The sequence below is a fragment of the Zootoca vivipara genome, chromosome Z2, assembly GCF_965207765.1.
Source record: "Zootoca vivipara chromosome Z2, rZooViv2.hap1.1, whole genome shotgun sequence".
Lineage (NCBI taxonomy): Eukaryota > Metazoa > Chordata > Lepidosauria > Squamata > Lacertidae > Zootoca > Zootoca vivipara.
Genome location: NC_142585.1, coordinates 41,698,389 through 41,721,360, shown reverse-complemented (window position 1 = coordinate 41,721,360; position 22,972 = coordinate 41,698,389). Strand labels below are relative to the sequence as shown.

Here is a 22,972-nt window from a genome sequence, read left to right as displayed (position 1 = left end):
GTCATCTGTAGAAGGTACCCACCACCCTCTTCCCACCCTCCTTCTGGCTCCTCACCTGTTTCTGTGTTCCATGCTCTTGCCCTCCATTGGGCGACGTTGGCCGACTGCGCTCTGATAACTTGGGCTGTGAGTGGTCTCTGCTCCCATATCGGTCGCAGGAGTAAAAGCGTTGCTTTTCAGAGGATGAAGAGGAGTGAAGTTTCCGCTCCTGGGACCGGCCCCTCTCCTGCTTTTTGGTTTTGGAAGTTGCCTCACCTACTCATCAAACAAAAAGGAATCCCAGTGGTGTCAGAGGCCCCATCTGATAGCATCTTGCTTCCCATAGAAACATGGGAACATGCCTTAAATGTAGGCCTAAATGAGTACTGCCTGCCTTAACTGGCAGCCGTTATTCAGGGTTTTACAGTGGGTTCTCTGTAAACCCTGCCTGGAGATACCATGGTTTGTACCTCCTGCAAAGCAGATGCCCTAAAATTGAGCTTTCCCTAAATAAAAAGCGGCTGTCAGGCAGCTTTCTTAAGGGAATTCCATAAATGGGGCACCACCACCAAGAAAGCCCTGGCCATGACCCAAACTAAATTGGGATGACACAGAAATACCCAGGATGCCCAGTGTGTATGGTATATCCATTGCTTACATAATTTTGCAGGAGGTGGAGGAGGTACAGAATCTGGACTCTTGCAGGTGTGACAGTGTACTAGCCCTGACAATAATCATAAGAACATCACCTGACAGCAGCCATCCTATCAGAGTATAGCAAAGGGAGGTAGAGAAAGGAAGGGAATCAGAGCTACTCCATTGGCTCAGCTGAGAGATCAGGAATTGCACCCAATGTTAGTTCTACTCAGAGGAGACCCACTGAAAATAATGCAATTGACTAACTTAGGTGTATTTATTTCAATGGATCTATGCTGAGGAGGACAAACATTGGATACAACACCAGCAACTTTTCACCCCTCCCCTTGAACTCTTTCATACCAGCTGGCCATTGGAAGAACTTGCAACCTATCACTGGCGGAGGAACAGGAGTGCAGGGGAAGCGCACCACCCCCGGCAGCGTGATCCCCGTGGGGTGCCATCGTGGCTGCCCCCCCCCACACTGGGCACCATGCCCCTGCAGGTGGCGTGCCACGCCCACAGGACTCGCACCAGCCCTACACCCGCCTGCTGTCTGCCCCCCGGTGCCGGAGCATGAAGCTCCGCCACTGCAACCTATAAACCTGTACCTGAGTTATCTTTCCTCCTCCCTCCTAGTCCATTTTCTTTTTATGTTCCTCCTTTATAAAATATGGTTGCTGTTGTTGTACTTGTACTTGTTGTTGTTGTTATTATTGTTATTATTATTATAGTGCCTTCATCTGAAGACCTCGGGGAAGTTCACAACAGAAAGATGTGAAATGAGAAGACAAAATATGTAATAAAACAAAAACAAAGCATTAACCATCCTCCCACAAACACAGTTAAGAAGCCACAGAATGTTAATCACACAAACACCTGGTTGAAGAGGAAAAAAATTCCCTGGTTCCTAAAGATAGGTAACGAAGGCTATGCGTTCAGTCTGTCTTGTTTGTAGTGAAATGTAAGCACACAATCACCCCCTTTTTTTTAGGTACTGAAAAGTGGACGAAAGGAAATCACACTTCAAATAGACAGATAAACAAAGCTTAGAACTCTCTCTCTCTCTCTCTGTACAACCCTCACCTGCAGCATCGCCATCAGCCAGGTGGTTGGGTGGTTTGTCGATAGACTTCTGTTTCCTCTCTTTCCGCCTGTGGCAGCGGTGGTGGTGGTGGTGGTGGGTGTGCTCCACTGGCCGGGAATGCTCGTAGAGGTGTGTGGCATGGGGACGCTGTGGGTTCAGTGTGGAGATGGAACGCTTCATGGGGCTTGTGTCTGGGATGGGCTGTGGACAAAGGCAGGGTGAGGTTGGGGTGAGGAAGGGGAAAGAAGAGAGCGCAATGTAGTTGTTGGTTCAGTGTGGTAGCCTCCCTCCTCCACGGCGCAGCACCCTCTTTCCATCCCTTAAAGGCAACAACAGGGAGGTGGGCAGCACATTGTTAACCTATCAAATTCGCTTTTCACAAGATACGGCAAGTGCCACCAGCTTAAATGCCTTTTTAAAAGTACTGGGCAGATTCACGGAGGAGGAGAAGGCTATGTTCGACCTCTGCTGTTGGAGTCAGTATGCCTCTGAATATCACTTGCTGAAAATCACATGTGGGAAGAAAGTGCTGTTGCACTTAGGCTCCACTTGTGGGATCCCCACAACGGGCATCTGGTCAGCTGCTGAAAGAACAGAATGCTGGACTAAATGGGCCAAGAGAGGCTTTCCTTCTCATCTACTTGTTCTTTCAGGGCAGAGGTGGAGAGACTTATTTTTTCCTATATCACAGTGAGGAGGAGACCTGTGGCCCTCCATATGTTGCTGGACTAGAAGAATTACAAATACAGTGGTGCCTCACTTAACGAATGCCCTGCTTAACGAAATTTCCGCTTGACGAAAGGATTTTTCGAGCGGAGGTTGCCTCGCTAGACAAATCCGTTTTACGAAAAATTCGTCTAGCGAATTGCAGTTTCCCATAGGAATGCATTGAAATTTAATTAATGCGTTCCTATGGGCAAATAAATAAATAAAAAAATTCAATGCATTCCTATGGGATTCGCTAGACGAATTTTTCGTTATAAGAAAAGACCCGTGGAACGAATTAAATTCGTCTAGCGAGGCACCACTGTAATTTGGTCTGATTGGAGTTGGAGCCCAACAACATATGGAAGGCTACAGGTGTTCAACATCCTTTTTCAAAGCCAGCACTCCATGGGTATACTCTCATTCCGAGTCTCTCACAGCACTTGTGGAAGGAGGATCTGCCCAGGCCAAGACAAGAGCACCAAGTTGCAGTCTAATGTATTTTTACTTGCAAAGGAAACATAATCACATTCACATTCAGTTCTTAATGTCAAAGGGGTGGGGGGAAGGGATGCTGGGAAGGCCTTGCTCCCTTTTTCCTGACATGTGGGGGTTTTCTCTGCACTTATTCAGTGGGACAGAGAATGCACTCCACTTCTCAGGGGCAACTCAATATGCTCCTAGGGACGTTCCTGATGAACTCTTTATGAAACTAGAACTCTGGTTTCTTTCTTTCTATTTTTTCCACACTCTTCCACATGCCATCATGATAATTCCTTTGCTATTCCAGAATATTGCAGTGATCAAACCACTTTTTCTTCTATCACAAAAATAAGTAATGAATGAATGCATGCAATATTTTGTGAAAGAACTGAAATGCTTCTGTAATTATACTCCCTCCCCACTTTTCTTTTTGACAGGAGGGTATTCCTAACTAAGACCAAAAACAGGGAACTTGATAAATTTCTGCTTGTCTAATCTCCAAGAGAAATCTGGAATGCCAGGTGTTTGATTCAAATACGTCTGCCTGCTCGTACCTCTGATGCTTGCTGGTTGGAGGAAGGAACCCATAGAAGGGGTGTGACTACAGCCACAGACTTTTTCTGAATCCAAACACATCCCGTCATTGTAAAAGAACTATCAACTTCCAAAAAACAGAGATCCAAAACTCCCACACTGGAATGAACAGCAGCCACAGTGCTATAGTCAGGCCCCATCTGCACCATATACTTATAGATGTATCATACCACTTTAAACAGTTGTGGCTTCCCCCAAAGAATACTGGGCACTGTAGAGTGTTAAGGGTGTTAGAAGACCCCGGTTTTCTGACATTCTCAGAGTGGTTTAGCAATCAAACCCTCTTCCCAGGGAACTCTGGGAATTGTAGCTCTGTGAGGGGAATATGGATGTCTCCTAACAACTCTTAGCACCCTTAACACACATTAGAATTCCCAGGATCCTTTGAGGGAAGCCATGACTATTCAAATTGGTATGATACTGCTCTAAAGGTATAGTGCAGCCTGGAAGGGCCTTTATTTATATGATATATTCCAGGAATGATCTTAGATTTTGAAGTTGTGCTAGGGCTGAAGGCCAGGAGTAACTGAAGCCCGAAGAGTGACTTACTCCCAGACAGCCTGCGGTACATGTCAGACATTTTCCCAATTTGTGAAAATCTGCATTAAAAGTTATAAACACACAACTCCCAAAAAGGATGCTCACCCCAATCACTTATCCACGCGCCACTTCAGTGCAGCTGGGACATCATTTAAACCACTTAAGAGATTTTGTTTATCCCTCTCCCCCTCTTCCCAATGGTCAGCATGTGAGCGTTGTTATTCATGAAACCAAAATGGCACAACCCATGGACAAGAATGAGGTAGCCAACGAGCTTAGGGAAAATCTCATCCCCCTTAAAGACTGTTAAGTGGCACAGAAATATATGAAATAAATAAATAAATCTTGAGAGTCGGCAGAAGCACACAAATATAGATATAGAGAGGGGCGTTGGGAAGTTCTATTGTGAGAGGAGGAGGGCCAAATAGCAGCCCAATGAGGCTGATCATGCATTGTGACCACCACACGCTGGCTGGCATGGGGGAAAAAACCTGGAAAAGCAGGAAATAGAATGGAGTTACTGGAATCCTGAACAGCAGCATTCCACATGTCCTTAGGATGGATGGCTGGACATGGTCACCATTCAACTTTCCTGCAAGGCCTTTACCTACCATCGCTCTGAGGAATTGTGGGAAATTTAAATAGCAGCTAGATGCAACCTAGCTTGGAGCACTACCAGCACAATCAGAACACATTTCATTATGATGGAAGATTGCCATCCCAAGGGGTGAAAGGGGAGCTAAAAGTGAGAGTTGACGCCTGGGGTGCAAATGCAGCCCTCTAAGCCTTTTCATCTGGCCCCTGTGATGCTCCCCAGGCCATACCCCTCACTCCTCCTGCTTCATACTCTCCTTGAGTGTGTTTGCCTGGCTGGAATGTGTCTTTTAACTCCAACAACTCTTACTTACTTACTTGCCTCTGGTCCCACACACCACTTGCATGTGGCCCCTGGGGACGTTGCCCCAAAGAAAAAGCCTTCCCCACCCTTCATTGAACAGACTTTAATGAGGATACGACTTTTAAGTTCAAGCAAGCTACATACTGCCAGGTAACGCCCCGGTGACCGCACTTTGCCTCTCTGCAAGAAATTCGGACAGAAAATATATTGGAAGCAGCCCCCACCAGCACAGCCATTGTCAGACATCACAGCAGGTGCGTGCGGCAGACGAGATGATGGAGAGGTGGGGAAGAAAGGGCGGGGACGAGGGGGCAACCAGAGAGGGGCGACAATCAGGTAAAGGGGAGGGGGAATGAATAAGAGACAAGAGACAGAAATGGGTGTTAGTCAAACGTTATCCATGGAACTTGGTGAGGAGTCAAGATTGGTGACTGGTTATTCAAATGGAACTTCCAGTGGAAGAAAGCGAGGTTAGATCTCCTCAGACTTCTCTGAAGCATGTTTGTGGATACCCATGGCCCTTCTAAGTGTTGCTGGAACTACAATTTACACACTCCAACTCAACCAGCATGGGACATGACCTATAAATTGACATCCAACAGGGTGGCCCGTCTAGTTGTCGGAGGGCTATATTTCCCATCACCCTACCCTTTCAAGCATGTTGGCTGGGGCTGATGGGGGTTGGAGTCCAGCAATGTCTGGAGAGCCAGAGATCCCCATCCCTGCTCCAGAGGGAGGCCTTACACCCAACTCATGCAGAATATTAACAGATGGCAAAGTTTCTGAAACTCAGGTCTCAGGGCCAGGGGACAGCACTGTTGGTCACTTGCTCAGGTGCACCACAATGCACTGGGAGGCACTGCTTAATAAAGTCCCTGGAAAATGCTCAGTTGCAGAAGCTCCCCCTGCTCCTTCCCATCACTGGTTTCCTATTTGGCTCAATCTGGGGTGGTGTTGGGAAGGAGATGGAGTACCAGCAGCTGCTCTTTAACCCCTTCTCTGCTCACTCTCTCCCATTATACATACAGCCCTCCAAACCTTACGGGGCTGCAACTGGTCCCTTTTGCTGGGGTTAATGAGAGCTGGACTCCACCGACATGTGACAGACTATAAGTTCTCAACCATGCTCTAGCATGATGTAGGAAGGGAGAAATCATAAGGAAATCATGGCTTTGAGCATGAGATGGAGACCTCTTAAAATTTCTACCCTACGCATGGACACACAACCCAGGGGATGAGGATTCAGCTAAATTCCTCTAGGTGCAGGAGGAAATATTGGGGACAGAGGTCACCATTAGCAATCGCCAGAGCAGCATTCGTTTTTCCCCTAAGGGATGTGGGGGGTAGGAATGGCAGCTTCCACAAGAAAAGAGTTGGGGAGTATTTGGCCTTTTTCAAAGTGTGTGAGAGAAAAAATCTCAGAAACTGTCTCAGAAAAGATGTTTCTCAGAAAAAAAAATGTATTCTGAGAAATGTCAGCTCTGTTCTGTTATAGATTTCCACTCACCTATGACCCTCTAGCCACCCTTCCCACCCACTCCCAACTCTCCCAACTTTTCTGTTGCTCCAGTGGTAGCAAATGAGAGATCCCACCCTTGCTGTGGGTGTTTGTGGTCCTTGGGAAACTACATTTCCCAAGCCCAATTGCTCATGGTAGACTGCAATGCAAAACTTCCTGCTTGTCATCACTGAAAGGCAAGGAGGTAAGCAAGTGGATCTCAGGGGTGTGGTGGGCTGTGTTGAAGAAAGGGAATGAGAGGTTTGAGAGACAGCATAATGTTGTCTTGTTCCTTTGGAGAATACATGCATATGAGGTCAGAATGATGAGCTTTCCTCATTTTAAGTGAAGAAATGCAAGTTTTCAACATCTCTAATTCTAGCTGAAGGAATCCAGGGCAGTGACATCCTGTTGTCTAGGTTGAGAAGTGAAGTGGTCCAAGCGCAGCTGGAGAATGATCACCAGCCATGTGTCAATGATGGAATGGTGTGTGAAATGAAAGACTAGACAATGCTCAGTCACACTGGTGATGATTGAGGCTGCATTATCTAAGCACAAGAGGAGGATTAAATATATATATATCCTGCAGATGAAATGTTTCTGGTGCTCTTATTAAGGCAGATGATCCTTAGTAGGTAATTAGATTTGGGAAATGCAACTGAAATCAGGAGAGTTTCACAGCTAGAATTAAATCAATGACCACCTTCAATAGAATCAGTTGGTGAATCATTCCTTATTCTAACTGTGCGTTTGCCACAGCATCCCATGATCCTCTTGTCCTGTGAAGTCAGGTGGTACTAAGTTACAGATCTTATATGTGGCTCAGTCTGGCAATAACTGCTGCTGAAGCAACTTCTGAGCTCTGCTTTTATGCATTATTCAGCCCAAGCGCTGTTCAGACCTGTGTAGGGTACCCGTGTTATGCTTCACATTACTTTTTAACCAATACTGAGAGCTCACCCATACTTCAGTCTGAGCCATGCTTTCTAGGGACAGGTCTGAGATTTTTAGATCTGGGTTTGAGCAGGAGGGTTTTGTTTTTTTGTCCCATTGCTGAATTGGAAAATACGGCAACTGTGTTTACATGTATTGATGTTTGTTATGATTCAGCAGTAAACTGTGTGTTTTCATGGGGAAAGTGGTGGGACTAAAAAAGTCCTGCTTAGTCACAGACTTAGATAATGTGGCACAGACAAAAGCTGTGGATGAGCCCTGAGTTACTGTTAGGGGATCCAACATGCAGTGGACTATGTACCCACCACTTCTTGCTAGCTAGAAAACTCTAGCTTACTTACCTACTGAACCTAATTATGCCACAGGATTCATGTCAATTCTATATATATAATTTTCTATTGGGGTTGGAAGCATATCTGGGAGCACAAAACAGTTTGCGGTTGCCTTCAGCCATTGAATAATCTTCTACAAAAACCACGAGAACTTGTAGTTCCAGGAGGTTACTGAGAATTCATGTTGGAAGAATGTCCCAGCCCCTTCCTGGAACACATTGGTGGGGTGGCTAAACAGGTTTGGAAACTGGTTTAGGTTTGTAAGTGTAGCTGTATCTTAACTGTGGAAAGAGAGAAACTTAGCAAAAGGGGAGTGCTCTGTAGGCAGGAAGGCTCAGGGAGAATGTGGTACAATTCCGTTTCTACTGAACAAAGCAGAGTCTGTAGAAGGCCAGGCTTTTTGGTGATAGATATATGAAAAGTTATGGATCCCTATGATTAGATGCAAACTTACATACACAAAACTAGCAAACAAAGTTGCCTAGTAAGTAGGATCTGGAGCCTGTTACTTTTCTGTTGACTGTGGATGGATCTCAGAGAAGCTGCCTGTAATGGGGAATGCTTGCTCCAGACCACACCACAATTATTTATGTGGTCGGTAAATGCATAATCAAATTGCTCACTGCAGCACTCACATTGTTAAACCTCCCAAAGGTCTTCCAGGTGACAGAAAAAACAGACAGAAAGAAGGTGTTAAATCGCTGACTTACTGCAAGTCTTCCATTGCCAGTTAAGCCTCCTGCGCTCACCTGAGTTTCTGCTGCCAGGCGGGGCATGGAGGCAGCTCGCCCCTGGCTCTCCAGGCCAGGCTGGTGCTCACCATTGGCCATTGTTGGACTGATCTCTCGCATTTCTACTACCTGAGAGAAATAGGGGCAGAAGCACAGAGGTAAGCAGGGAGCTGGCGAAGAAGAAGAAGAAGAAGAAGAAGAAGAAGAAGAAGAAGAAGAAGAAGAAGAAGAAGAAGAAGAAGAAGAAGAAGAAGAAGAAGAAGAAGAAGTTTTGTTCTCAGTAATCATGGTAAATGACTTGCTGCATCCTCAGAGGGAGAGGTGAGATATCAAGGGCCCCTCTGCTTGCTCAGCTGAGCTCAGTGGTGTTTGGCTCCTTGCAAACTTCCAAATATATTGATATATCATCCAAATGATGAAAAGTTGCTTCTTTTTTATACACAAGACAATTCAATGGAGCTGTGGCTGAATAGTTGGGCTGTTGTGTGAGGAAGCTGTCTCCACAGCTCCTTTGCATGCCCCCTCAAAACATGCACCCGATGACACCCCCCACCCCATGCTACACCACTGATTCAGTAATGTAGTTGCAAGGGTAATGATACCAACTCCATTACAGTAGCACACAGATAAGGCACGGGAGTGCTCCAGCCTCTCTGCCAGTTAATTTTTAATCTTCTTATGCAATGATATTGTATTATGTAATTTGGCAGTTCGATTTGCCTGTAAATCACTTTGGGGCACCTTTCACTTGTATAAAGCAATATAGCATAATAAATTAAATTGCAATGGGGTGTTCCAAGCAGTGTAATCAATGGAAAGTTGTTTTAGCATCTATATGCAATATTTCTTTAGATTTCAAACTGAGATGGATTCAACAACAACAACAACAACAACAAAATGGAAGTTTCAGGCACACTGGATTCCACAGCTTCTTTATAAGGAGGAACTGGCCAGTTTGGCTAGGGGCTAATGATGTAATCAGGATAAAGCCTCAAGGCACATGCTGTGGGCATGTGTTGGAGTATCTTCCCTTTGGTCAGAAATTGTTTGCATTTTTTAAATTGCCCTTTCAAGCACTGGCTTCAGTACACAGAATATGGGAAGGGGGAGAGGCCTTGTCCTTTGTTTTAGGGAACAACATTTCTTGGACCAGGCCTGCTGTTCTGTTCTGCCAGATGACAGCAGACTGGAAAGTAAATTTCATTGGTGTAGCAGGGCTTTATGGGATTAGCCCAGATTAGCTCTTCCTGTACCAAACAGTACATTTAACCTTCACCTGTTTGCTTGTCTGTTCAATGGGAATTTCTTCTGAATGGCCACGCTCAAATGCTGGTGTCCTCGTTTCGTAAAACACATCCTGTGTCCGTTGAGTCCCCCATGAAACAGACTCCTTGATTCCTCCTCCCTCTGGCGTTGGTCTGTCATGCAAGGGAGGGGGGGGGAGAGAGAAATAGAGAGAGAGGACTTGCAAAGAATGCAATGCTGTATACCCAAATCTTGGTATATTGCCCCATCTCTGGTGGGACTTGTCCAAAAGCACAGAAATGGACCCAGGATTAGCTTCGCTCCCCTAACTCATAAGATTGCAACAATGATCTGTATTGTAAGAACCTTATAAGCCACCTCCTTCTGGCAGCATGCATGGAGCTAGGGTAACATTGGAAAGATGCAGAGGACTTGTTTTGGCTAGAACTCCCTGGAACTTAGTTCTGGCACCTCTCAGGTGGGTGCCATTGCCATTCTAAGAGAATGAGGGAGACGTTCATGGTGAATTCCAGCACCTCTTTTTCTACAAAAATAGTGCTGGTATGATAGGGTATGGCTTTGACTGATAAGCTTACCCAATGCTGTAGAGTGATGCACAGACAAACATACCAAAATATACTTTGATTATGGCTGGTTTATATTTATTTCTGTAAGGGATTCTTTAGCTGTGATTCCAGTGTTGCAGTACAGTGGTACCTCTACTTACGAATTTAATGTGTTCCGAACGCACATTTGTAAGTCGAAAAAAATTTGTAAGTCAAATCCCATAGGAATGCATTGGGAGAAAAAATTTGTAAGTAGAAAAAATCCTATCTAAACCACATCCAAGATGGCGGACGGAGCTCCATTCGTAAGTAGAAACATTCGTAAGTAGAGTTAATCGTAAGTAGAGGTACCACTGTATTCCAGATGACTCTGAGGTTTCCTTCCAACTCTACAATTCTGTGATTTGATGCTATTATTTTCTGCTTTGTACTCACCATGACTGTATTTTGCTTCATACCTGGGGACTGACACCCATTATTTGCTGTTTGTATTATTTCATGTTATACATAATAAAACACATATATCTAAATAATGCAATACTGTAGATAAAGCAGGCTGGGGAAACCCTTCCTTGCAGGGAACAAACAAACCACAAAGTCAAGTAGTTAGCAGCTGCAGGTTAAGAAGGACCTAGTTATCACTGAGGTGGCAAACCTGTGCTCAAGCCATGCAACTTCAGACTGCAGGTGGGGACACACATGATGGAATGCTGCTCCATCTTAAAAAATGAAATCAATCTCCACATTTAGAAAACCAGCATATCAGGGAGCAAGTTAGACAGAAAAGGAAACGGGGAAAGGTGTAGCTCTCAATATGTTGTAGAACTCTTAATTCCCATAATTCTTGATCATTGACCACAGCTTATGCACCCTTGGGCTAAAAAAATAATTGTGGCACTAGTTTTCTAAATGCACGAAATTTTGGTGTGCAGAGACACATTCATCAGGTGAGCTCCTTCACCCCACCTACACTCTGAATAGGCACAGCTCCAGAGCCAGCTCTGCCACTTCAGTGAGAATTTAGCCAAAAAATAGTGAGAACATTCTGGGTACTCACAAGGCACCTCCATTGTTGAGAGAAGCAGAGCTTTTTTGGCGCAGGAAAGCATTGGGGAATACTGAAGGCTGGCTTTGTTCAAGAGCTGCTTTCAACGGGTGGAAAAGGGACACAGTTCCAGTCTGCAAGGTGGAAGGAAGGAAGGAAGGATTATATGCTCTAGTAACAATTCATACAGTGCTGCCACAGAGGTAGAGGTTGGCAGTTGTTCTGGACGGGTTCCTCCTTATCCCTCTGCCTGGCAAATCCCTCAGCAAACAAGCTGTACAAATCTTATCTTTTCACCCTGAGCACCAGTAGAGGGCGAGGCCAGAGGCAAAAGCAGGAGCAACTATTGCAATTTTCTGATGTCTATGCTCTGGTAACCTCTAGATTAGATGTAATTTGTTTTATGTTACCACAAGCCAATAACCATCAGGCCATGGTAAAACTAAGCCACTTCTATTAGCTGATTGTACTGCCCCTACAGGTCAGTGAAGTTTGGTCTCCAGAGTGACATAATGGCAGTGAAGGGTGCAAAAGACTGTTTACCTGTCCAGGTGCTGGATGGGTGGGATCTCGAGTGTTCTTGTTCTGTTTGTAGAAGTCAAATATCATCAAGGCTGCATAGACTTTCCCCACTGTCATGGCTTCGGCTGGACAAAGAAACAAAAAATGAAAAACAAAATAAGAGAAAAAAGATGGGTTAAGCAGAATTGATGAATAGCGAAAGGTGGAGGCAGTGGGAAGGGGAGTCAGTATGAATGGAAATCTTAGATGCTGATGAGCTGGGATGGGTGGGGAGCTATCCTAATTATTTCTTAGACCAAACTCAGATGGCCTGGTACCTATTGTTTAAAATCAAAATGAGGCCACCACAAAATTATTCCCCCCATTTCCAATCTTAAATTTAGTTCTCCACATTTCTGTAGCCATCTGCATTTTCGGGCTGGGCTGGGGGGATGGGACCTCATGAAAATTCATCAGCATTTTAGTGTACAATTTATCCAAATATACAGATTTTTGCAAGCAATTTCCCCCAGTATATTGAATACTAATGTACTACTTTTCAAGCATGCCTTCCCCCAATATATGAATTTTTGTACCCATTGGCTGGGAAACTGCCTTGCAAAATTCAGAGATGTGTAGGAAAGACAATATGGTGTAGTGGTTAGAGTGTCAGACTAGCTTGCCTCACAGGGTTGTTGTGAGGATAAGGTGGGGAGCAGGAGAACCATGGATGTTATCTTGAACTCCTTGGAGGAAAGGTGGGATGTAATAATAAATAAATACAGTCGGGGGGGAGGGTTGGGAGAAGGAGAAGTAGGTCCCCATCTCACTCCTGCCCCCCAAGCACAGGAGTCAATTCAGCGGCACTGCAAAGTAACAGATTGATACCTAGATCAGAGTGGAGGCCCTTGCGCAGTGACCTATTTCCTACTCTCCATATCTTCCCATCTAGTATATAGCAATAAAGTACTGACAACCAGGCCTGGGCCTAAGCCCTTAAAGCACACCAAGAAGAGGAATTCGGGAAGATGTCCCTTTCCCTTGCTTTGCTGAAGCGTTCCCATAGCTTGCCTATCCCTGCTAAAACATTTCTCAGTGTAAATGTTAATGCTTATGACATCAATGTGCTACAAAGGGAAATATGGGACTCACGTTTATGAGGCGGTACTAGCAGATCCAAGGTCTTTGGGGAAAGATTGGGCCAAACTAGCGAGATCTCCTTCCTCAGCTCGATGTCACACTGCAGCTGCAGGATCCCTGCCACGCACGGGCCAAGTGATATAAAGGAAGAAAATGTTTCACTCACAGACCAGGCCTCCAAAGGAAGAGCCATGCTGGACCAGAGCAAAGGCTTATAAAGCAAAATATGCCTTTTCTCGAAGTGTTCAACCAGATGTCACAATGGGAAGCCCACAGGAAGCCCACATGATTCCCAATATCATTATCATCATCATCATCATCATCATCATCATTTATTCGACCGTTAGTCAGCAAAGATACATTTCTCAGTACAAGATTAAAATATCTAAGACATCTAAAAACAACAACACTAAAATAAAACATGGGCAGCACTAATAAAAGCTATACAGATAAACCCACATCAATGCAGTCGATTTTAATCTTACGACGCTTGAGAGCTAGGAAGAGAAATTTGGCCACCAAGAAAGCTGTTTTCCCAGTGGGATTATTCAACAAATATACAACCTGACTTTCTCTGGATAGAGAGATAGGCATGGGGCTATGAGATATTGCCTTAAATCTACATAGAAAGGGCAACTCAGGAGGATATGTTTGGTGGACTCTACCTCTCCCAAGGCCCAATGGCAAGTTCTCTGGTCATATGGAACTCCCCTGTACCTTCCCCATAATACCGCAGATTCGAGGACGTTCAATCTGGCCACAGTGAGGAGTCTACGGTATTCCACATGGTGGATTTCCGTGAGATAAGGAGCTGGTGTAACCTGATAGATCTGCTCCCCCAAGGAACATCCCTGGTTTCACAAGGGCTATGTCCTTTTGTCTGGCAATATTGCCCAATCTCTGAGAGATCACAGCTCTAGCTTAACTGTATGTCACAGACTCCAAGTAAAGGTGTGACAGTCCGCAATAACTGACATTCAGATATGCCTCTGATACTGGAGGTAATATAGCCAGCCGTTATGACGAGTAGCCATTGATAAAACATATCCTCCATGAATTTGTATAAGCTTCTTTTAAACCCCTCTCGGTTGGTGGCCATCGTGAGATTTTGTGTGAACAAATCCTATAGCTTAACTATTATGTGAAGTACTTCCTTTTGCCTGCCCTGAATCTGCAAGCACTCAGCTTTCTTGGAGGGCCCCAAGGAAAGGCATTATTCCTACTCTGTGGGGAGGGTATTATTATGAGGAAGGCTATTATTCCTACTCTGCAGAAAGCTTGAAAAGGGAACAAGAGGGCATAGTAGAGAATATCTCCTCTTCCATGGAGGGGAAGAAGACTGTGGGCAATGTCAACTCTCCTACTTCTTCTCTGAAGAGAGAAGCCCTTCCAGAATGCACCAAAGAACTGAATCAGATCACTGGTTGATTTAGATCAGTCTGCACTGATTGGTAACAGTTCTACATGTTTCCGATAGGAGGTCTGTCTCTGGAGACATGGAATATTGAACCAGGGACCTTCTACATACAAAGCAGATGTGCTACCACTGCACTTGATGAAGCTAATGCAGGGATATGGAACTTGTGATCCTCCAGATGTTTCTTGACTCAGAGTTCCAATGACCCTAGGCCAACATGGTCAGGGATTCTGGGAAATATAGTCCAACAACATCTGGAGGTCCTGGTCCTAGTAAAATGGAAATTTGCTCAGATATCTTGCTTTAAATCTGAAATTTGCCCATTTCCATACATCAATTTTGAAAATGTATGGGCCAAAGTCTCCATCCCCATTCCCCATTCATTCCTTCCACACAATTATGATCTTTTAAGCCAGCTGCTGTTGTCTCACCTGATGCAAGTTTGATTTCCAGGGCAGTGCGGATCAAGGCCATCAGCGTAGATGTGAAGTGGACGCTCAAGTCATCATTTGAGATTGGCATATTCATCCTTACCAAGCGCTGAGAGACAGACAGGCTTCTATCAATGCTGATTAACTTCTTTCCCCTCCCCAAACCTCATACTTGCCCACCCCATTTTCTAGTACTTATTTTCGTTCCTCCCCAGAGTAAGCTTGATTACCAAGAGCTGACATTCCACATTGCTAAATTTTCATATGCTGACGTAAGGTAACAAGCCCCAGATGGGGAAAATAAATATCCACAATCTCCATAGATTCCAATATTCCAACATCCATTTGACCCCAGAACCCTTATAAGAAGTTGCTGCAGGAACACAGAGCAACATCATGGGAGGGGTGTTTCTAGGACTAAGGTGAAACTGTGAAGCTCCCTTGTTTTTCTGCTATGGGATGCAGCATGCTGGTTAAGTAATTTTGTTATATTTATAGTATTGAAATATGCTTTTGTATATTATGTTTTTGTTTTGTTATGTTATGATGAAGTTGTTTTTGTAGTGTTTGTTTGAAATGCATCCCTGTTTATTGTAAGCTGCTTGGAGCATTGTTTCTTTTTGTGTGTGCAAAGGTAAAGGTAAAGGTAAAGGGACGCCTGGCCATTAGGTCCAGTCATGACCGACTCTGGGGTTGTGTGCTCATCTTGCATTATTGGCTGAGGGCGCCGGCGTATAGCTTCCAGGTCATGTGGCCAGCATGACAAAGCCGCTTCTGGCAAACCAGAGCAGCACACAGAAACGCCGTTTACCTTCCTGCTGTAGCGGTTCCTATTTATCTACTTGCATTTTGATGTGCTTTTGAACTGCTAGGTTGGCAGGAGCTGGGACCAAGCAACGGGAGCTCACCCCGTCACAGGGATTCGAACCGCCAACCTGCTGATCAGCAAGCCCTAGGCTCAGTGGTTTAACCCACAGCGCCACCTGGGTCCCTTGTGTGTGCAAAAGCAGCATACAAATAAAATGAATGAATGAATGAATGCTGAGTTTCACTTACATGTTGGAAACTCTCAGCTATAACCTAAATCTGTCATTCTATACCTTAAAACCATCACACCCTGTATTTCCCTCCATGGACAGGGTGACCAGCTCTTCTTTCTGTGCTTTAGTACTTCAAAAATGTCAGCATGCCAGCATTTAAAAATAATAATCTTTGGCCTAAGAACATAAGGAGGGTCCGGCAGGATCAGGCCAAAGACCCATCTTAGACCAGCTTTCTGCTTTCACAGTGGCCAGCCAGATGCCTCTGGGAAGCCCATAAACAGGACTCTTCCCTGCTTGTGGTTTTACATCAACTTGTATCAAGAGACATACTATCTTAGGGTGGGCCTGGGGTGGGCCTGGGGAAAGAAGAGAAAGTTCAGTTGCATTAATGGAACGAGGGCAGGCATCAGATACCACTCCCCCCAACACAGATCTAATTTGCCACCCACTTTTTTGCTGTCGTCAGCACAGAAAATGTTAGCAGCAGAATCCTACCTTCTTCAATGCAGCCCCATGGTCCAAACTTACTCAGACAGTCCCACTGAATCCATTGCAGTGAGTGACAGGGGAAAAGAAAGGGGAAAAGATGCTTGGAAGTGAAAGAAAAGTGTGTGTGTTTGTGCATGTGTGTGTGTGTGTGTGTGTGTTTCTCTCAGGAGAGCTGTATCCTAATCCAGTTGGGGGGCTTGGAAATGAGCATCAATCAGCCAGAAGGAAGCCTATACCCACCCCTAAACCTCAGAAGACCTGGTTTTTGTGTTGTTAGTAATCTGAGGTTGTTATTCAGATCCAAGCAACTCCTGCCTGTGGATTTATCTACATTTACTTTTTGCCCTGCTCTTTCCAGGCAAAGGTTTGTGCTTTAAAGCTCTGGGTCCAAGCACTCATTTTATTTGCCCCAGAGCTTTCCTCACAAAAAACCCAGTCTTTAAAGCTGAAGTGCAACAAATAGAATTTAGGGTTTTCTGCAGATTGTTGCTTGGACATGGAGCTTAAAAGTGGGGACCATGCCTGGAAAGTACAGAGGAAAGTTAAGTGTGAATAAGCCCTGTGAGAATGAGGAACTGCTGCATGGCTCACCCCATTGCCAGATTTTGTTTCTTATGGTAACTCACAAAAAGGAATGAAAGATTTGATCTAGGGAATCTTCTGCAACAGCTTTCTCTCTGTGTGTGATCAGAGCATTTCTTAGATGGTTAAGATGGCAATTAATGGAGCCCTAAACCTATAGCTGAAGTAGAAGCTGATTTGCTTACATGTTGGGCTTTGGAAGGCAAGCAGGACAGAGGCTAACAAGTCAAATGTGTGTCTGCATAGGGAAAGCCTATTCATATTTATTACAATTAAAAAAAAAGGTTGGTTCTCAGAAGGGAAGCTTCTTAAGTGCTCACTGTACATGTTTCCTCCCTGGAGTTTTCTCATCCATCCTTTATGACAGAGGAAGGAAATCATTAAGAGTGCAACCAAACCGCACTCGAGAGAGAAAGCTTTGTTCCAGTTAATGTTGTGAACAAGGGTCAAACACTGAGTTTCTCTGCCTTAGGGCACTTTCAATTAAATGTGCATAAACTACTTGAAAGGGGTGGGGAAACATCCAGATCTGTTCTCTCAAACCACACAAGACAAGAAATCTGGTTACACCTGCTAGCATCTTGTGGCTTAAAACCTGTGGCTCTCCCAATGTTTCATTGGGCTCCATCTCCCATCATTCCTAAGCACTGGCCATGCTAACTGGGGCTGATGAGAACTGAGAGACCAACAATATCCAGAGGGTTGCATGTTACCCATCTCTGCCATAAAATCAGGTAAGCCACAAGGTCTGGTGTGAAATATTCCACCCCTTTCTCTGTCTGTTCAGCTTTTATTAAGAGTAAGTTAAAGGTAAAGGGGCCCCTGACCATTAGGTCCAGTCGTGACCGACTCTGGGGTTGCGCGCTCATCTCACATTATTGGCCGAGGGAGCCGGCGTATAGCTTCCAGGTCATGTGGCCAGCATGACAAAGCCGCTTCTGGCAAACCAGAGCAGCACACGGAAACGCCGTTTACCTTCCCGCTGTAGCGGTTCCTATTTATCTACTTGCACTTTGACGTGCTTTCAAACCACCAGGTGGGCAGGAGCTGGGACCGAGCAAAGGGAGCTCACCCCGTTGCAGGGATTCGAACCGCTGACCTTCTGATCAGCAAGCCCTAGACCCTGTGGTTTAACCCACAGCACCACCTGGGTCCCTTAAGAGTAAGTTACCACCCTCTTACTGAAGATATAAGGAGAAGTGTGCAGGCAATAGTTTACCAAATTGATCACCAATAAACTTCTCACAACAGTTCAAGGTTCCAGGTAAATGAAGGACAGTCTAACTCCCCCATTTTCCACTTTATATTTCCTCTCACTCCACATTCCATGACCACTGAGGAATTTCAGTCATCATTGGGCTTGTGCTTGATGGTGGTGTTTGCAGATGTGCCGTCTTAGGATGTTTTCCTTTATTTCTCCTTTACTTCTGAAAGCCTTAGGGTTCCTCAAGCATGCTGATATCTCCACCATTGTTCCTCAGTGACCCCATTTTAGCTTGGGTGAACATGTAAATTGCAGAAATCTTGCTCCTGTTTCTGATGGGATTCTCCAACATCCCTACCCCAGAGAACCCTTTTCATGCCTTTAACTGTACACATGGATGTTGAGTGGAGCATGTGGCATAAGCCCACCCTCTTCTTGATGCAGTCAATGCAGATTCTAATTTTAAAAACGGAACTATGCTGCGGTGAGAAAGAGCACCCCCTTTGGGAAGCCCCAGCACATCTCTGGGATGCAGCTCTCCTGTTATCAACCATAGAACAAAGCTGTAAAGATATTCCCACATGCACACCAAGGCAAGCAAGATAAAGTGTCATGCATGACGACTCTGCAGGGATTGGCCCTTGCCAGATGTAGGGAGAACATTCAAGCACAGAGAGGGATGGGGCAACAGAAGGAGGTATAAAGGGGGAGGTTGTAGCTCTTAAGAAGGTCCTAGAAGAGAAAAGACCACCTAGGCATAGGAATTTGGTTGCTACAGAAAAAGATAGGGAGGAACCAGGATGGGGGGAGAAAAAAGTCTGGATTTCAGCGTACTGTACTAGGTTTTACTCGGCACAGACCCATTGAAATTTATAAATTAGCCATGTTTGTTCATTTCAATTGGTGTACTCTGTGTAAGGCTAACACTGACTATAAACTTCTGTGCTTGCTATCAAGGGATGGCTATTTGCACCTGCCTCAGTTCACCCTCCAGCCCTGACAGCCTTTATAACCCACAGAAATCTGGGCCAAGGTGTATATGATGGGTAGGGTACTGGTAGGTGCTATTGTTATTAGCTTTGGGCCTACTTTTGGATCCAAAGTCTTGGGTATTTCTACTTGAACTTTTAGTGAGATTTATCCTTGCTTTATGCTCACTTAATGCAGGCTAAATGCATTGATCTTGTGTATTATTTTGCAGTGCTATATTTTTTAAAATTATGTTCATTATGGTACTACTGTATTTTGACAGGGTTGTGTTTTTTTTTTAAGTGAACCACTTTTGAGCACAGTTGTATCCTTTTGACTCCACAGGCCAGATTTTTATCCAAATTAATCTTGTAGGACAAAATTGACAGGGGGGTATGGCTACCCACCTGTCAGTCATCTGATGTCACAATGATGTTAGTTGATCAGGCACTTTGAATGAACACTGTGTAGTGCTTTAAGGTGCCTGAGGCTTCAGTATTACTACCAATCAGCTGATGAGCAGGACAGCTGAACTCTACTTTCTGCAAGTATCCGCTGCACGTGTTCTATTGGGACCTTGCTCATTCAGCTGATTCAGTAGGGTTTCAGATCTGGCCCATGGAACCATTTTCCCCAGACTCCGCCTGCTGACAGTGACATGACTGCCAATGCACAGCCAGAAGCCTTACAGGGCTCTGAGCTTTCAAGGCCTTTAACATTACTCTGCTCCTCATAGTGTTGTGGCCCCAGGGTCTAACAATAACTCAGAAGAGGATGAGGTCTAGGCTGCTCTACGTAGGTGCTGTTTTCTGCCATTGCCCTCCTGCAGCATCTCCATCTTCCCAATCTCTCAGAAGCCAATGGATGCAAAATTGGGCAAGGGATGATTAAAAAAGAGTCAGCTTCCCCTAGGGAAGCAGGACAAAGTGCAATTGACAGCCTACATAAGCTTTAGCTCTCTGCTGAGACAACGTCCTGCTATAGCTACAATACAGGCAGTGGTGCCCTTTGGGATCTGTCCATGGTCCTGAATTCACTGATGTCTGTTAAAAATTCACTAAGGTTTTGCCTCTTGACCTGAGTGTGTCTCCCAGAAGAAATTCAGCTTTCACTGCACCTGCTTCCCCTGTGAGCCTAAAGCAGGCACCCCCAAACTGCAGCCCTCCAGATGTTTTGGCCTACAACTCCCATGATCCCTAGCTAGGAGGACCAGTGGTCAGGGATGATGGGATTTGTAGTCCAAAAATTTGGAGGGCCGAAGTTTGGGGATGCTTGGCCTAAAGCCCTGAACAGGGTACAGGGTTTGTGAACCTATCAATGGTGTGATGAACTTAGATAGTGGCCATGGTAAGAAGGAGTTACTGAATGAATGCAACTGAACCTTGCTTATCCTGGGTTCATCAATGTAAATTCATCTGTGTCATGCTTGCCTTCTCATTGAATTCTTGACTGCAACATTGAGAGGCAAAAACTATCATACAACTGAGCACAATCCACTTTCTGATTGATTAAAATCTTATCTGGAGCAAATTAAAATGCATTAGTGAGTTCACTGAGCTCAAGAAAGCCAATGATGCTATAGCATTTATTCCTTAAGAGTGTATTTAAAGAAGCTTTTACAATGTCACCTATGTTTAATTTACTCTCTCCTTCAGAACCACCTCTTCTAATTAGCTGGGAGTTAATTAAGTTAAAACTCTACACTGATCCTTATTCAGAAATGTAAAATATTGGTCAGTCTCTTAAAATAGAATGCTGTGTCATATATCTCTAAAGCTTCTATTCATCTTGGTTTATTATATAATTTCATTCAGACTTGCATAAATTTATTTTATATTAATATTTGGTAAAAGAGGGGCAATTGTAATTATTATTATTTTAAAACTGTATACTGCCCTATACCTGCAGGTATCAGGGTGGTTCACAACATAAAAACACAATATAAAAACACAAAATACATAATAAAAACAAAAACAAAATAAAAATAACAACCCAGTAATCCAACACATTTTAAAATGGCATTGGATGTCAATCAGCCAGAGGCTTGGTCAAAGATGGACTTTGGAATTTTAAGTTTGTTTTTGTTGCATATAGTTGTATTTGGACTTGAGTTAAGTTCTATTTGTGTAACCTTGTGTTACTTCCATAATGTTAACCTTTTGTTATGTGATGGTCTGATGACTAAATACAAATAAACAAACCTGATCTGATCTGAATAGACTCTTGCAGAAAGCCAATGCAAAAGTATGCAGCTGTTTTGTTAACATGGGAATCTCTTACTCTGCTTTCACTAGAACAAAGGTGAATCACTGTTTCTGTAGTTACAGGAGGATTGTTTTACATCCATACTCTCCAGGAACAAATTTTCTCTGCAGGAGTTAATTTCCCTTCTACAAAGAGGATCATGTTCATTTAAGACAAAGATCCTCTTCTGTTAGGACTTAGGTCCCAGGGGAAGCGGTAGCAATTAGCATAGTTTATTCCAGTCAATTCAGGACCCTGGGCAGCTCCCAGTAGGCTTTCCTAGATGAGCTGTAGAATATGTTGTCCCAGCAAAGGGCCAGACATCTGAAGGTTTAAGAAGGTTTGCAGCACTTTTCTTTCTAGTGACGCCACCCCCTGCAAGAACTATCTACAATCCTTAAAGGATTTGTAGCTGAATCTTCAGTTCCATGCACCTGCGTGTTTGAGGAGCTGGAGAAGCTGCAGGGATGTCACTCCCATAGTCTGATGGGTGAACCACATCCTCAGGCAGGTACAATGTACAATGGGTATACCAGGGTTGAACACATTAATACAGAAAGTAGTGCCATGGAAAATCAGTTTTCAACCTACATAGCAGGGGTAGATGATCAAGTAATCTCCAGGTGTTTTGGACTACAACTCCAGAGACTGTGCTGTCTTGGGCTAATGGAAATGGTAGCCCAACACACTTGGAGGACACAGCTTGTCTATCCGTGCATTACAGAGGCAGTGCATTCTGAAGTAGTACAGTCCGTAGTACAGTCCTAGGAGAACTGTATCACATGCTTTTTCTGAAGAAACATGTTGGCTTTCAGTGAGCACAGAGCTGGAGTCAATGCGCCCTAATGATTTGTTAAGTCTAAGCACATGTTGTCATGAAGACAGCCTTGACAAGGGAATTATTGGTCTCTTACTTGATGCAAACAGAAAAGGAAGGGGTCAGGTAGAATCCAAAAAATGAACCAGGATATAAATATATTTATGGACAGGTAGAAACTCAGCTAGCTAGAAAGGTGTAATGGGCACCACAGCTGTAATGACTTAGTCAGAGATGCGGAATGTTTCAAACTAGAACAGGGGTGTCAAACTCAAATGGATTGAAATGGCTTCATTTCTTAACCCACAGACTCACCCATAAATCCCCCTTCTCATAAAATATTAAATTTACATTCTCTCTCTCTCCTTGCCATCTTGCATAAGAGGTCTCTTCCAGGTCTCTTAAAGGGAAGGTGACAGATTGATAGGAGAACACTGAGTCAAACCATGGGAACATAGGAAGCTGCCTTGTACTCAGTGAGACCACTGGTTCAAATAACTCATTTGTCTACACTGAACTGGTAGCTACTCTCTAGAGTTTCAAGCTTGGAGTCTCTCCCAACCCTACTTGGAGACACAGAGGATTGAACATGGGGCTTTCTGCATGCAAGGCAAATGCACTAACATTGGTCCATCTAGCTCAGAATTTTCTACTCTGATTGGCAATGGGTCTCCAGAATTTCAGATGGGGGTCTGTCTCAAACCTACCTGGTGGTGCCAGGGAGTGAACCTGGTATGTTCTGTATTGAAGAGAGATACCCTACCAATAAGCTATGGCCCCTCCACCAGTAACTCTTTGGTGGGGCATGAGCCCCTTTTAAATGTTCAGGCTTCAAGCACTTG

General features: G+C 44.4%; 1 protein-coding gene across 9 annotated transcripts in view; it reads right to left on the bottom strand.

Moving 5' to 3' along the window:
* CACNA1B (calcium voltage-gated channel subunit alpha1 B) overlaps positions 1 to 22,972 on the bottom strand; it is a 326,623-nt gene that overhangs the window by 9,381 nt on the left and 294,270 nt on the right. For 8 of the 9 annotated variants that reach the window (XM_088664973.1, XM_088664966.1, XM_088664968.1 and 5 more), the window contains 8 exons: positions 14,783 to 14,891; positions 12,947 to 13,051; positions 11,837 to 11,940; positions 11,306 to 11,427; positions 9,714 to 9,855; positions 8,456 to 8,566; positions 1,702 to 1,903; positions 56 to 255 (listed from right to left, as the gene is read on the bottom strand). In XM_088664973.1, the coding sequence (XP_088521099.1) occupies positions 56 to 255; positions 1,702 to 1,903; positions 8,456 to 8,566; positions 9,714 to 9,855; positions 11,306 to 11,427; positions 11,837 to 11,940; positions 12,947 to 13,051; positions 14,783 to 14,891 (1,095 nt within the window). Of the gene's footprint in view, positions 1 to 55; positions 256 to 1,701; positions 1,904 to 8,416; positions 8,567 to 9,713; positions 9,856 to 11,305; positions 11,428 to 11,836; positions 11,941 to 12,946; positions 13,052 to 14,782; positions 14,892 to 22,972 lie in introns of all 9 variants that reach the window. The other variant, XM_088664972.1, reaches the window with a different exon arrangement.